The sequence below is a fragment of the Oncorhynchus masou genome, chromosome 4 (assembly GCF_036934945.1).
Source record: "Oncorhynchus masou masou isolate Uvic2021 chromosome 4, UVic_Omas_1.1, whole genome shotgun sequence".
Classification (NCBI taxonomy): Eukaryota; Metazoa; Chordata; class Actinopteri; order Salmoniformes; family Salmonidae; genus Oncorhynchus; species Oncorhynchus masou.
The window spans coordinates 14,583,433-14,599,075 of record NC_088215.1 but is presented as its reverse complement, the minus strand read 5'-3'; the positions used below and the strand labels follow the sequence as shown (position 1 = coordinate 14,599,075).

At 41.9% G+C, this 15,643-nt stretch overlaps 2 protein-coding genes across 3 annotated transcripts; both read left to right on the top strand.

Moving 5' to 3' along the window:
* Positions 1 to 268: 268 nt before the first annotated feature.
* Positions 269 to 7,362, top strand: LOC135524243 (centromere protein K-like). 2 transcript variants are annotated; one of them, XM_064951608.1, is made up of 11 exons: positions 269 to 376; positions 937 to 969; positions 1,074 to 1,211; positions 1,316 to 1,372; positions 1,484 to 1,547; positions 1,671 to 1,717; positions 5,013 to 5,095; positions 5,195 to 5,293; positions 5,526 to 5,661; positions 5,865 to 5,918; positions 6,225 to 7,362. In XM_064951608.1, the coding sequence occupies exons 1-11, from the start codon at positions 374 to 376 to the stop codon at positions 6,378 to 6,380; spliced, it is 870 nt and encodes a 289-aa protein (XP_064807680.1). In that variant the 5' UTR covers positions 269 to 373; the 3' UTR covers positions 6,381 to 7,362. The 2 variants fall into 2 exon arrangements, with proteins under 2 accessions (XP_064807680.1, XP_064807688.1); XM_064951616.1 differs by lacking the exons at positions 269 to 376; positions 937 to 969; positions 1,074 to 1,211; ... (1 more) ...; positions 1,484 to 1,547; positions 1,671 to 1,717 and adding an exon at positions 2,715 to 4,401.
* Positions 7,363 to 7,638: 276 nt separating this feature from the next.
* On the top strand, positions 7,639 to 15,447 carry LOC135524235 (stromal membrane-associated protein 1-like). Its single transcript, XM_064951596.1, has 10 exons — positions 7,639 to 7,932; positions 8,433 to 8,566; positions 8,822 to 8,907; positions 9,014 to 9,089; positions 9,499 to 9,567; positions 10,721 to 10,796; positions 11,225 to 11,352; positions 11,656 to 11,878; positions 13,913 to 14,274; positions 14,550 to 15,447. The coding sequence occupies exons 1-10, from the start codon at positions 7,815 to 7,817 to the stop codon at positions 14,682 to 14,684; spliced, it is 1,407 nt and encodes a 468-aa protein (XP_064807668.1). The 5' UTR covers positions 7,639 to 7,814; the 3' UTR covers positions 14,685 to 15,447.
* The last annotated feature ends 196 nt before the right edge of the window (positions 15,448 to 15,643 follow it).

The window sequence follows — 15,643 nt, the reverse complement described above, 5'->3', positions numbered from 1 at the left end:
TAAAACAGTGCTAGCTGACATGCATCGCTCAAGATTTAAATTCCCCACGAGCCCTAATTTGAAAAGGGTGCAACTGCGTTCATGCAATAACTAAATAATATAAAAATAATAATAACTAAACTAATAACTAATGGGGGCTCGAATACGGGCTGCAGTCTCACACGATTGCGCCGTTCTCAGTGATATGCGTATCAGTACGCAAACCTAACGCTCTCAAACGAAGTACTTCCGCCCATACGTACGTCATCAATACTGGCGGTATTTTGAAAAGGAACTAGCCGTGAAGTTGACAGCTGTATCTCATATATCTGTGACTATGATATAGTGAAATATTATACGTTTTAAGAAAATAAGCCAGCTAACTATTTCAAATATGGTAGGTGGACACGTTGTTTGACAAAGTGAAAAATAGTCGGTTTCCAATTGATGAATGTTCTCCTATTTGTGACGTTAATGATATAACGTTAACTTGTTTTTAGTCGGAAATGCTAATGTTTTTCACTGCTAACGTTTGCTAGCTAGCTGACGTTCGTTTGCTTGTTTTTGAGGTTTTGGTAGCTAGCTATGAACTGTAATGTTTCTTCCAAGAGTAACGTTACTTCTTGCTTTTATGTAAAAAAAATATATACTTTGTCTGACATTTTTACTAGAATTGATGAGGAAGCTGGCTAATTTACAAATCTAGCTAATTTAATCTGATTTCAGGGTATTTTCTGAACTCACCAAAGTAAAGATGTTGGTAGAGTGCTGACAAACATTTCTTTGTATGCGCCTGGTGTATTCCCCCCCCCCCAAAAAAAAACGACTTTTGAAAATGTTCCGCCATACTCACTGGTCCACGCTATAGACTGCAGATCCAATGCAACGCAATGCGTGGATCAGAGCTCGGTAGTTACCCACTTGTTGATAACAATATTGTGAATTCCTTGTTTTCAGAGTTCGAACGAGGTAACGTTGCAACAGGAGAATGTAAGTAAGGTAGCCAAATATGAGCCTTTGGAAGCTTTACTGAAATTACAATAAGCTATCCATTCAACATGCATGTCTTAAAAATTCAGACATTTTTATCACAGGGACAGCCACTGGACACAGAGTCAGAAGTCAAGGATACTCCAGCACCACCTGCCATTCCTTTCTACACAGAGTGCTCAGAAGCTGCACAGGCACAACTGTTTAACGAGTGTGAAGAGAAGTTTGCCCAGCTAGAGATGGTACTGATCTGTTTACGATGACCGCTCGGTCCTGCACAGACAACTTTGGATGATGTGATGTTATTGTGTTAATGTTAAAATGTAATATTCTGCTTGTTTTTCAGCTTCAGAACGAGATCATTCTCGCAGAGCCTGACTCCGATGAAAACCCTCAAGAACAGGTGAGAGATGTCCCTATTTCCCTATAGCTGAATGAAACCATTAGTATGTGTGATGCATGAACTTTTTACATGATCATTCCTTATCTGCTGCATATCTGTTCTGTCCAACAGTCTGTGAATAGATTGACAGCTGTAGCAGCTGAGCTGAAGCAGTGGCAGACAAGACGGCCAGAACGTGAGTGTCTGGTTTCTACTCTGAACATCATTCCTTTATAACTAATTGATTGTACGTATACTGTATGACTGAGACATAAGCATGATGTGTACCATCAGAATGTGGTTTACTTTCTATCCATAGTGTTGTCCACAAATCCTGAGGTGTTACTCGTCATTGGAGCAGAGGAGGTAAATTCACATGTAGATGTTGCCTTCCACCGTAGTAGTTACTGTTGGAAAATTTACACCATTTCTGTGTAAAAATATTTCTATGCAGTTACCTTTTAATATACAGTACCAGTCAAATTTGGACACCTATTCATTCAAGTGTTTTTCTTTATTTTTAATATTTTCTGCATTGTAGAATGTGAATAAATCAAAACGATGAAAGTGTTAAATCAAAAATGTTATATTTGAGATTCTTCAAAGTAGCCACCCTTTGCCTTGATGACAGCATTGCACACTTGCCATTTTCTCAACAAGCTTCATGAGGTAGTCACCTGGAATTCTTTTCCGACAGTCTTGAATGAGTTCCCAAATATGGTGAGCACTTGTTGGCTGCTTTTCCTTCACGCTGCCATCCAACTCATCCCAAACCATCTCAATTGGATTGAGGTCGGTGATTGTGGAGGCCAGGTCTTCTGTTTTGCTAGCACAGACTGGAATATGTTCCGGGATTCTTCCGATGGTATTGAGGAGTACACCACATCAGTCACTGGCTTTATCAATAAGTGCCTCGAGGACGTCGTCCCCACAGTGACTGTACGTACATACCCCAACCAGAAGGCAACATTCACCCCAACCAGAAGGCAACATTCACCCCAACCAGAAGGCAACATTCACCCCAACCAGAAGGCAACATTCACCCCAACCAGAAGGCAACATTCACCCCAACCAGAAGGCAACATTCACCCCAACCAGAAGGCAACATTCACCCCAACCAGAAGGCAACATTCGCACTGAGCTAAAGGGTAGAGATGCCGCTTTCAAGAAGTGGGACTCTAACCTGGAAGCTTATAAGTAATCCCTCGATGCCCACCGACAAACCATCAAACAGGCAAAGCATCAATACAGGACTTATATGGAATCATACTACACTGGCTCTGACGCCTGTCGGATGTGGCAGGGCTTGCAAACTATTAGACTACAAAGAGAAGCACAGCCGAGAGCTGCCCAGTGACACGAGCCTACCAGACGAGCTAAATAACTTCTATGCTTGCTTAGAGGCAAGTAACACTGAAACATGCATGAGAGCATCAGCTGTTACGGATGACTGTGTAATCACTCTCCGCAGCCGATGTGAGGAAGACCTTTAAACAGTTCAACATTCACAAGGTGGATTACCAGGATGTGTCGTCCAAGCATGCACTGACCAACTGGCAAGTGTCTTCACTGACATTTTCAACCTCTCCTTGTCCGAGTCTAATACCAACATGTTTTAAGTAGACCACCATAGTGCCTGTGCCCAAAGACACTAAGGTAACCTGCCTAAATGACTTCCGACCCGTAGCACTCACGTCCTGGTAATCCGTCTGGCCCAGCGGCTTTGTGAATCTTGTTCACATCGGCTACCGAGATCCAGACCAGTTGGTGCTCTTGTGCATGCTTCAGTGTTGCTTGCCTCAAAGCGAGCATAAAGGCATTTAGCTCGTCTGGTAGGCTCGCGTCGCTGGGCAGCTCGCGTCTGGGTTTCCCTTTGTAGTCCGTAATAGTTTTCAAGCCCTGCCACATCCGACGGGCGTCAGATCTGGTGTAGTAGTTTTTAATCTTACTCCTGTATTGACGCTTTGCTTGTTTGATGGTTCGTCGGCGGGCATAGCAGGATTTCTTATAAGCGTCCGGATAGTCTCCTGCTCCTTGAAAGCGGCAGCTCTAGCCTTTAGCTCAATGCGGATTTGCACTTATTGATGAAGCCAGTGACTGAGGTGGTGTATTCCTCAATGCCATTTGATGAATCACGGAACATATTCCAGTCTGTGCGAGCAAAACAGTCCCCTAATGTTGCATCTGCGTCATCTGACCACTTCCCTATTGAACGAGTCACCGTACTTCCTGCTTTAGTTTTTGCTTGTAAGCAGGAATCAGGAGGATATAATTATGGTCAAATTTGCCAAATGGAGGGTGGGGGAGAGCTTTGAATGCATCTCTGCATGTGTGGATTAAAGGTGATCTAGGAATTTTATTCTCTGGTTGTACATGTGTGACATGCTGGTAAAAATTTGGTGAAACTGATTTAAGTTTGCCTGCATTAAAGTCCCCGGCCACTAGGAGCGCCTCTTCTTGGTGAGGATTTTCTTCACTTATGGCCATAGAGTTGGTTGAGAGCGGTCTTAGTGCCATCTTCGTTATGTGGTGGTAAATAAACTTCTACGAATAATATAGATAGTGTGGTCTACAGCTTATCATAAGGTACTCTACCTCAGGCGAGCAATACCTCGAGACTTCTTTAATATTAGACTTCGCGCATCAGCTGTTCTTGACAAATAGACACGCCCCCACCCCTCATCTTACCAGACGTAGCTTCTCTGTTCTGCTAGTGCATGGAAAATCTCGCCAGCTCTATATTATCTGTATCATCGTTCAGCCACATCTCGGTGAAGCATAAGATATTAAAGTTAATGTCCCGTTGGTAGGATAATCTTAATCGTAGGTCATCAATTTTATTTTTACAATGGATTGCACGTTAGCAAAAAGAACGGATGGCAGTGGAAGTTTACTCGCTCACCTACGGATTCTCAGAAGGCTGCCTGATCTGTGGCCTCTTTTCCTGCATCTTTTTTTCAAGCAAATTACAGGGATCTGGGCCTGTTCCAGTGAAGCAGTATATGCTTCTCATCGGACTCGTTAAAGGAAAAAGTTTCTTCCAGTCCGCGGTGAGTAATTGCTGTTCTGATGTCCAGAAGTTATTTTCGGTCATAAAAGACGGTAGCAGCAACATTATGTACAAAATAATTTACACAAAACGCAAAAAAACTAACAAAATAGCACAATTGATTGGGATAATGTAAAACCTCAGCCATGTTCTTCAAATGCATTAAGAAAAAAATAACTTTTTAACAAGCTACACCTGTTAATTGAAATGCATTCTAGGTGACTACCTCATGAAGCTTTTTGAGAGAGTGCCAAAAGTGTGCAAAGCTGTCATTAAGGCAAAGGGTGGCTACTTTGAAGAATCTCAAATATTAAAATATATTTTGATTTGTTTAACACTTTCTTTTTTTTGGTTACTGCATGATTCCTTTTTTGGTTACCACATGATTCCACATGTGCTATTTCATAGTTCTGATGCCTTCACTATTATTCTACAATGTAGAAAATAGTAAAATAAAGAAGAACCCTTGAATCAGTCGGTGTCAACTTCTGACTGGTTCTGTACACATTTCAGATATCAGCTATTTTATAGTTATACAGAGCCTTATGCTTATGAAAAGTAAACATATTCATGTTTAAAAAAAAAAGTTACTTTTCTTTCCTACTTCCACAGTTACAGAAGCTGAATTCACAACTGGAGTTGGTCCTCTCTTGCTCACAAGCCAAGAGAGACACACTGAGAGAGACTTTAAAAAGGTTTTCTTTGAATGTGATTGTTATTCTAAATCTCCAACCCTTTGAATGTTGACATGGAGACAGTAGATTTGACTGTATGCATCTGTGTTCCTGTTTCAGTGAACAGAAGTGGTTGGAGGAAAAGAAGGAAGTGTTGAGGGCAGGCACTGAACATGTGGTCAAACAGCGACTGGAAAACGAAAGGTTATCAGAACACAGGTAAGGTACAACAACTGGGTCACGTTTGTTCGGGCACACTGTAAATTGCATTTTTACAAGGCTAAACAACAAAAAATGTTTTTTATTGAACAGATTTTACCTCCCCGTTTTGGAGCGTTTTCTTTGGTTTCCTGCCTATGAATATGATCCTGAATAATAGAAAATGACACACAAACCAACACATTGACAACTATCCTGAGTTTAATATGGAAGTATTGCTGCTGCTGTTCAGTGTGTTGCAGGACACCAAGAAGAAGATCCAGAAGATGAAGGATTACCAGAACAGACTGATGGAGACCCTGGCAGACGTACTGGCGGAACACTTCCCACTTCCTACACAGGAGACCAACGCTGACAAGAAGAAAAAGGTGTCAGTCTTAGTGATGTATTATGTGGCTCTGATGAAGGGGTTCCTCAATGGTCACACATTGTGTTTTTTTTAACGGTTGCATCTAGCTTGGTCTCAGATCTGTTTGTGCTGTGTAGCTAACTTTTTATGTGTTGTTGGGCAAGAGAGCACAAACAGATCTGGGACCAGCGTAGATGGTATCGTTTTTGTTTCCGTTTTCAGAACATTCCTCAAGAGCTGAACGAGAATCTAATTTCACTCAATGAAGTCCTGGAGGTAAGTATCTGTTCGCATGCATTGTTTGTGTTTTATTATTCAACCCGGTGCTCTGGTTCAATTTTGTATTACTTTTATTACTACATGCTTGAACCAGTAGCAGCTTTATAGTCTAGCTTTTTATGACCCTATGACTATATTTTACACTTACATTACCCTCACATCTTTGTAATGTAGATCAACTTGATCACAGAACAACAAATGACATAACATCCCTACTCACCTCTTGCTCCAATTGAACAAAAACATAAGTAATAACCTTAAACCCTTACCTTAAACCTTATCTTCCATTGTTAAAATTTGCAGCTGCTGATGAACACGACTCTGGAGACGCCTCATGATCCCTACATATTGATAGACGAGACGTTCTGGCCCCCGTACACAGAGATGCTGCTGCGCCACGGCATTGCGCAGAGACACCCAGAGGACTGTTTCAAGATCCGCCTGGAAACCTTTTATTAACAGTAACTGGTCAGACATCCTGGTTCTAGATTTGTCAGCGTGTGTAGCAGCCTGGTCCCAGATGTTTGTGCTGTCTTGCCGTCTCATTGTCATGCCCTCGATCATAAGCGTTGGTTATACAGTAAAAAACAGGTCTGGCACCACGCTAATGTCGTGGAAATTTCCTCTATTTACCAAATGATGAGGGAGCAAACCACACACACAAGTCAGAGTTAGTTATCAAAGTCCATCTTTAATTATATGAGCTCTATCACAAACCCTGTGACTCTCTGATCAATTCAGTGTCTATCAATAAATTCTCTGAGAGTCCCTTACACATTTCAACTGAGAACTTTTATAGCAAAGACACACACAGGATAAGACAGCATCGATATAATTCATTGTTCAGATTTGTCTCCTTTCTCAAACTCAGAACCATAAACCAATCCTCCATATCAACAGGCATATATCAAATCCATCCTATCTTGACAAGATCACAGAGACACGCTGACTGGCACACAGACATTGTGGAGCAAAAGATGTTTACACATGATGACACCTTGACCTCTCCCCTCTCTGCGGCCCAAGCAACTTAGTCTTGACATAGAACAGATACTGCAACCCCGCCACAGTATTATACAAAAATAACATTCTGATGAGAAGTAACTTACAAACATATGATGAATAAAAACATCTTACCTATGTTACCAACCAATTCTGATTATTCCCCAACACTAGGTGTATGGTAATATCATGAGCATGTATTGTGATAGTGGCTTGATGGGTCACTGGTTTAAAGTGTTATTTCCTGTATGTTTCACAATAGGTTAACCTTTTTGAATGTTTTTTTAAATATGTTACATAGATATTTATGTTGCTCTCTCTGGCTACTGGAACACAATTTGCATACTTTGGTGAAACCTTACATTGTTATTATGTATATATTTCCATGTATCAATGTATGCCAGATTTGTTCTTAATAAAAGGAAAAATCAACAATATACAGACAGTCGTTATTCACTGTTGCACTTTGTTCTAAACCGAAGAACAGAAAACATCTTGATACATCAGTACTTGATTCACAGCAGTACATAAGAACTTGTATAATATTTTTGCAAATACAGAAATTCCCGAGGACGGATAATCTGTACCAACAACACATTTTAAACATTGAAAAATGCTTTTTTTTAATTGTCAAGAAACCCTGACATGCGTCAGCAGACTACGTCATTCCATCATCCAATCCCGAGAGCCGTTTAGGTGTGTTCACCCGCCTCCCGCGAGTTCTTGCATTCTTGTGGGCGGAGAACAAATTTCGTTTCCGGGTGTTTTTACACTTCTCTCGAAGGCGTTCAATTGTCTGATTATGGTCTTAAATCATATAGTTAAAAAAATTCACTTACATTCACGGTAGAGAACAGTTTTATTGAAAGAACAAGCAGAACATCAGCAAAGATGACAACCCGATCAGAGAGAGAGAAGGCCCTGAAACTCAACGAGCAGCATCAGGCCATTCTGTCCAAAATGCTGAGAGAGGACGACAACAAATACTGCGCCGATTGTGAGGCGAAAGGTAACTATTTAAAACAATGTAAACTTCGTTAAATTGTGTCAGTTGATGTTATATAACCGTTTCAGTTATTCGTCTAGCCAGACTCCGACTGAGTTGTTAGCTGGCTATGCTAACTAAGTTAGCATAGTGCTGACACCTTCCTTCCTCTTTAGCATGTATCTGGTAGCTACTAGGCTAGCTTAGCTATGCTAGGTAGCATTTTTTCTCCCACCACACCTTGAACCAAACTTAAGTCATACAAGTAAATGCAAGTGTCGACACCCCTGAACCATGAAAGTCACCACTGGGAAACTATCCCTAAATGTCAACATGTCACTCTAAAAGAATGCACAGGGAAGGCTTGCCTAACTGAAGTCCTATTGTGACACCTGCAACACCGGTACAGACAGGTTTTGATAAGTGAATATTCCGTTACCTGGGCTGTGTTCATTAGACACCTAACGGAAGAGAACAGACTGAACCGGTGCACTAATGAGTACGACCCTGTCTCTGCCTGCCAGGTCCAAGGTGGGCATCGTGGAACCTGGGAGTGTTTATCTGTATCCGATGTGCTGGCATCCACAGGAACCTTGGGGTTCACATATCACGGGTCAAATCTGTCAATCTGGACCAATGGACAGCAGCACAAATACAGGTAATTGGCCAATGTCCAGGATTTATAATATTCATAAATTAGAAATGTCATGTATTGACCTATATTTATTGACACAGACACCTCTCTTTCTTGTATATCCTACGGGCTGAATAGAAAGTTGACTTTTTAACCCATACTTATCATGTCCCCCCTGCTGTTTCACTATCCACCCTCCACCCCCTTTTATCTCTGTGCTCCTCTTTCTCTCTTTCCCCCACCCTCTTTCTCTCCATCTCTCCTTCTCTTCTCTAACAGAGCATAGTAGATATGGGCAACTCCAAGTCCAGGCAGCTTTATGAGGCCAACCTTCCAGACAACTACAGAAGGCCTCAGACAGACCAGTATCCTTACACACACACCGCGGTTCCCAAAAAGCTTACCGTAACACACGTACTTGCCCCTTTTATAATATTGCTACATTTTTTTTCCCTTAACCCCTGACCCCAGAGCAGTGGAGTTCTTCATCAGGGACAAGTATGAGAAGAAGAAATACTACAGCAAAAATGTGACCAATGGACACAGTGTATGTATCTCACCTCTGACACCAAACTCAAACTGGTTTGCGGATAGTACTAGAATGTGTTGCACTTTCTTATTTGTATGTAGACTCTCCAAAGTGTTGCTTGTTATGTGTTAGGTTAAAGGGATACTTTGGAGTTATGGCAATGAGGCCCATTATGTACTTCCCTAAAGTCAGATGAACTCTTGGATAACATTTGTATGTCTCTGGGTCCAGTATGAAGGAAGTTAGCATTAGCTTGTGAAACTACCTCTATCTGCTAGCATGTATTTCCACAGGTGTTTGTGGTACTATTTTATTGTGTTATATGGCCTTACAATTTGGAACATTATTCACATGAGATTAGGCCTTTATCTCTCTTCCTCCATTGATTTTTTTTCTTCTCATTTCCTCTTATGATGTTCCTCTACAGCCAAAAGACAAGGAGAGCAAGCGAGAGAAGGAAACTGATAGAGGAACCAAGCTGTCATACAATGCCAAAGTACGGTGGTTTTGAATGGATACATCTATAGATTCCTTATATAAGATTTCTGTCTCAACCCAATCCATATTCCTTTTTCATCAATCACACTGTATACCCTGTTTGTCTCTTTTGAGCTTTGCAGTCAGAATGATGTTTGTTTTGTTTACAACAATTCCACTCATCATGACACTCCATGCTATAGCGGTCAGGTTTTAGTGGTTTAATGGGAGCAGACTTAAAGGGCAATTCCGCCGCTTTTCAAACTCCTATAAATTTTTCAGCAACATACTATTGTCTACATATGTGAAAACGGCACGTTTCTATGATCTGTGGTTAAAAAGATCAAATTATTTCCCTGTAATTATTACAGGGAAGTACTTAAAATCCAGAAAAAATTATGTTTTTTTTTTTTTTTTTTGCCAGAGGGTAGGGTATGTTCTTGCTCCCCATGTCACCAATCTCCTAGTGTTTGTTTTTTAAATGTTTAAACTTTTGATGATGTCATCGGGTAGAACTTTTGAGGTTCATGATTTTTTTTCTACCAAAAGAAGAAATGCATGGTTTTCACATGTCGATACAGGTATTGTGCTGGAGATAATGAATGAGGTTGAGAAGTGGTGGAATTGCCCTTTAACAGTCTAGTATGGCAAACTGTATGAAAAACATTAGTTAACAGGTCTGGCATTATACCAGTACTTAATACAACTAATCATCAATTTACGAATGTTTATGGTCACCATGTCCAGCAAACTGATTTGTTGTGGTGCGTTTCACTGTGTAGCTACTTTCACGTGTTGATACATTGGTGAAAACTAGACCATCTTTGGGTTTAGGGTTAGAATGCTGGGCGTCGAGCTCACGGCATGTTGGTTCCTAGACAAAGCATTGAATGTGGTTAAGTAACCCAAGGCTGAGAATGTACCTAACCTTTGACCTCTAAGAGGGCTTGACTGCTGGGGGTTTCAAATATCCCTTGCTTGTCTTATCTGAAGTATACCTCATCAGGATCTTTGCTTTCATTATGAACTAAACCTATGCTCAACCGAAGCCCTGCATATTTAGCCATTTGTCTTGAAGACGCTTAACACATCAACTTCATTATTACTTCCAAGACTACATTATTATTTTTTCACAATCATTTTGCCTTTTCTCTTGGACTCAACCCCTGAAGAGTGAAGAGACCCGCCATGCCCCCAAAGCCAGTCCTGTGAAGACAGCAGAACCTCCCGTCAACCTACTTGGCCTTGGTAAGATTAAACCAGTCAGTTTTCCAAAATGAAAATGAGAGTTTCTTATTGGACAAGTTCAGATAGTCCTTCCTGGTTTCAGCCTGTTTTCTTTCGTTTTGTGTCTATTGAATATGACCCTGCTTTGCCTTGACGAATACGACCCTGGGTGGAAGCCTAGCAGTTAAGAGCTAACTAGGTGAAATTTGTCGCTGTGCCCTTGAGCAAGGCACTTAACCCTAATTGCTCCTGTATGTCGCCCTGGATAAGAGCGTCTGCTAAATGACTCAAATGTCAAATGTACTAAACCAGTGAGTTATTCAGAAATGCTGAGTCCTGAACAATACACACATTCATCTTAAGTATGTTTTTTTTTTTCCCCTGTATAACCTGTTTTACACATGTTTTTAACCCCTCTCCGTTGCTCTCTGTCTCCCCCATCTCTCTAGATGCACCAACACCTGCCCCTGCTAACAACGGTAGTGCTGCTAGCACAGCAAGTCACGACTTGGATATCTTTGGCCCCATGGTGTCCAACCCCCTCCCCTCATCTAATGCTGCTGCTCAGTTCTCTCAGGTAACACAATCTGATGACCTGATCACCACTTCCCTGGTCCCTATGGACACCCAGCTCCACAAACATAAAGACGCATACTGAACTTCTATATTTACATGCACATATATTACCTGTACATCTACATCTGAACGATGGCCCAGAGCATTGTGCTCTCAATGCAGTGAGTAATTTGTCTCACACACATCCATGCAGGCCAATGCATGCTAGCGTGAGAGACGTTTGAAGAGCAAGAGACTCAACAGACTGAATAGGGTTAGCGACTTTTCTTACGTCGTTCTTACGGTTTTTGCTTCCTTCTTCCAGGCTAGCTCCAGTACCCCAGCCAGCACCCCAACACAACCCCCAGCAGCAACCCCATCCTCGGGCTCTGCCCAGGGAGACCTGGACCTGTTCAGTGAGACTGGTGGTGGAGGCATTAAGGGGGAGGACACCGGGGCCAAGAAACCCCTCTCCAAGGACTCCATCTTGTCCCTGTATGGGAACACCAGTATGCCTCAGATGCCCCAGCACCAGCAGGCCCCGCCTGGTAAGGAGATATACAGACACAAGCCTACACATGCACGCTATGTACACTCATGCAGGGCTCTACACTGTGTAGGAGCACTCAAAGAAATTTAGGAGCACAATGACAAATATTTGAGGTAACAAGACCTTTTCTTTGTAATAATGGTGCAAGAATGACGGTCATGAATCTGCACTGAGTGTATTAACCATGGCACTCCAGGGCTGCAGTACAGTGAAGTAATAATGTCAACCATTATCATCAGCACTTGTGCTCCTAAATAAAAATTCCAGGTCGTACAACAAAATATTTTGGCGCATACGTGAGTAAAATTGTTGCACTGTCGAGCCTTGTCATACAAAAGTGTGGGCATGTGTGCACATCGTGATGTGACTTTGATTAATGTGATGAATGTTATTTATTGTTGTTACTCTATTAAATTAACCATGTAAAAATTAGCTCATAAGGAATTTGGGGCACCACGGAAGAAGTTGTTTAATCAGTTACCATCTCCCGAATTAAACTCTAGCAGAAATATATAAGATATATTGATAAGTCATTTATTAATCATTACCTCATATCAGTCTCATTCTGAACATTGTAGACTTCTTGAATCCGCAAGATCCCCAGCCCTTTCTGATTATTCAGTTCTACACAAATTGATTTCAATTTTTATTTACTAACTAGCTAAATAATAACACAGAATACACATTTACATGAGACAAAAGTCTCTAGTGGACTGACAAAATATGATGGCTTGTTATACAATGGAGAGGGGGTGGGGAAAGAGAGGGATAGAGAAAAGGACATTTATTGTGGCTACATTCTAGGACTGTTCTCACATTAATCCTACACATTGTACACGAACTGCTGCTGTTTGGGTAAGAAATGCAATATATTTACATGTAAGTTAGATGTCTTTGTTTGTCTCTCTGTTGAAACCAATCAATCCTTCTATAGGGAATAGCTCGATGGGTGTAAGGCTCTGATTGTCCACCAGAGGTTACAATATCCTTCTTAGTTGTCCTGGCTTGGAGTGGAGTGTTTCTTCTGAACTGTTCTTCAGATGCCCAATTACCGTCTGAGATGGGATCCTCTCCTTCCTTTCTCGGGTAGATAGTCAGATCTAGATCCCTTTACATGCACAGCTGCAGACTGTCAATGTTTTGGTCTAGTGAGTTTATCTTCATCTCTTGTTGAGATTCAGAGTTTCCAGCCATTTGTAATGTTTAGCTCACGCTTCACATCTGCTGGTTTGAATATGTTAATTCTTAGCGAGTCATTTTAATCACTCTGGTCGGAAAGGACATTTCCATCACACTGACACATTCGTCTGACCTCATTCTGGGTGTGGCTTAGTTAATGTGCAACGGACATGAGAACCAAAATCACATTCCTATCTTAACAAACATAGTTTCATCGTTCTTCATATTGTATTAACATCATATTGGATGGAAACTTAACAGCCGAAGGAGGGTACAGTATTTGGTTGATACAGTTTTTAAAAACATCACAAAATGAAAAGCAATATGACATGATTCTTTTTTAGATCCCCACTGACCATTCTTAACATTCCTATCTTAGAAATATTGTTCCAATATTCATTTTTTGGGGTGTTATAGTTTTAGCGGAAAAAATATTCTAGAGAACAAAGGCATTCCTTTGGTTGGTGCTGAAGAGGAGGAGAGGGTTCTCTGCTGCATAAGATTTACGATTGGCGTGGGGTGTCATAACTGGCCCAGCCCCCCTCTCCTCTCCTGTGGTCTGAGACCTTTGATCCTTGACCAGGAGAGTCATGACACACAAGTACATGCGCGCACACACACACACACACACACACACCAACCAATAACAGAGGTTGGTCAATGGTCTTCAACTGGCTCTGGGCTATATAAATGCATGCTGTTAAATACCAAACACTTCTAAAGTAACAAGTCACCAACCAAGTTGTTCAGTCACTTTAGTATATCTATGGCAAGCAGTCAAATGTTAACAGAAAATTATATTTTGAAAGAAACTCACTGTTCTCAGTATTTCTCCTGTTCTTCTCCCTTCCAGCTGGTATATACATGAACCCCACCCAGATGCAGTTTCCAGTAGGCATCCCCCAGCAGCAGGTCCCTGCTGGCTACCAGGCCTTCCCTGGCATGGGCACAGGCATGCCCCCCACCACCGTCATGGGTGCCATGATGGCTCAGAATGGAGCTGCCATGATGGGACCCAACACAGGCATGATGGTTGGCATGACGATGCCCAATGGTTTCATGGGACAAGCACCCGCGGCCGGGATGGTTGGCATGGCCCAGAGGATGATGGGGGTACCACAGGGGGGGATGCCTGCGGGTATGGTGCCCGCTCAGGGCATGCAGGGGATGTATGCTGTCCAGCCTGGGCAGCAGGGCCACTGGAACATGGGACAGGTATGATAGTTCTTTTGATGTCACGTTATTTGGCATATTGGGGATTTTCCCGTGGGAGTAAACTTCGCATTTGAAGTATAAGATGGTTTTATAAGAATACAATATCAAGTGTCTTTGGGAGGTAACTTAGGTATGGCAATATGGTAACATTACCTATCAAATGTTCTTAGATCTATATAAATGCATTGTGGTCCAGGGCTTGGGTTTGTTTTAGTATTAGACAATATTGTTTCCCTGACACCTTTACTATTCATCTCTCCTACTGTCTTCCCCAGATGAACCAGCAGATGTCAGGGATGAGTCTGAACGGTGCCGGGGGGGCCATGGCCTTCGGTCAGCCTGCCTCCACCATGGGAGGCTGGGCTGCGGCACCCTCCGGTCAGACCCTCAGCAACCAGCTCTGGAAGTGACCCCCCCCGGAGGTCAAAGGTCAGGGATTGGGGGTCAGGGCAGCGGCAGAGGAGATTGCAACCAGGGGGTCCGAAATCCAACATCCAACCCCCCCAGTAACCTTACTATGAACTGATGCCTGTTCTCCAATTGATACTGACCACTCTCCAACATCGAGCTTATATGGCTGTTCGCATACTGAAGCGATGCAGCCTTCCTTGTTTCCTTCAGGTAATCACAGATCCATTGGTGATTGGACAGGTGAAAGCAAGGTTCCCGTCTTATTAGTCTGACTGACCCAATCAGATCAGTGATTACTTGAAGGAAGGAAGCATTTCTGCAAGTATTCGAACAGGGCACATCTCTCTCTTTCTGTCACTTTCTATCCATCGCGCTCTCTTTCCGTCTCTCTTTTGTGAGTAAATTGGGAGTGCTCATACACCATCATACGCAGGCTGGCAGTCAGTGCCTGTTACATGTTGTGGATATCATAACTCTTTTCATTTTCCTTTTTTGGAGGGAAAAAAAACGACAACCACAACAACGTAAACAAATACAACAACGAAGACATCATCGACAACATATCGAAAAAGCTGCAGGACCAGTTACACATGCTTTTATTGTATCATTATAAAAATTATTATAGAGAATTAAAGAATAGTATTTAAACTTTGGGAGAAGACATGGCTATAATTTCTGTGAATACTGCTCTCCTATGTACAGCTCTGTATAACATGTTAAACGACATGTGGTTCCCCGACAAAATAAAGTATGATAAACCAATGTGTCTTGTGTGTTCTAGATTTTAGACTTTTGAGTTCTAGGTTTTGCCATTAACAGCATTCAATGTCAATTCTACCAGAACACCTAAGAAGGTACAGAAGTTTGCATTTAAAACATGTCTACTCCCCCATGTATTTATTATTGTATATATTTTTCCGGGGTAGGCTACGCATGCAAATATCAGGGTGGTATCATT

What these genes read in the sequence shown, in the direction of transcription:
- LOC135524243 (XM_064951608.1), top strand. An exon ending in TCGTCATTGGAGCAGAGGAG is followed by an intron (nt 1,718 to 5,012) that starts GTAAATTCACAT and finishes CTACTTCCACAG; the next exon opens with TTACAGAAGCTGAATTCACA. An exon ending in ACGCTGACAAGAAGAAAAAG is followed by an intron (nt 5,662 to 5,864) that starts GTGTCAGTCTTA and finishes TTCCGTTTTCAG; the next exon opens with AACATTCCTCAAGAGCTGAA.
- LOC135524235 (XM_064951596.1), top strand. Translation starts at nt 7,815, where the DNA reads ATGACAACCCGATCAGAGAGAGAGAAGGCCCTGAAACTCAACGAGCAG. An exon ending in CTGCTGCTCAGTTCTCTCAG is followed by an intron (nt 11,353 to 11,655) that starts GTAACACAATCT and finishes TCCTTCTTCCAG; the next exon opens with GCTAGCTCCAGTACCCCAGC. An exon ending in GCACCAGCAGGCCCCGCCTG is followed by an intron (nt 11,879 to 13,912) that starts GTAAGGAGATAT and finishes TCTCCCTTCCAG; the next exon opens with CTGGTATATACATGAACCCC.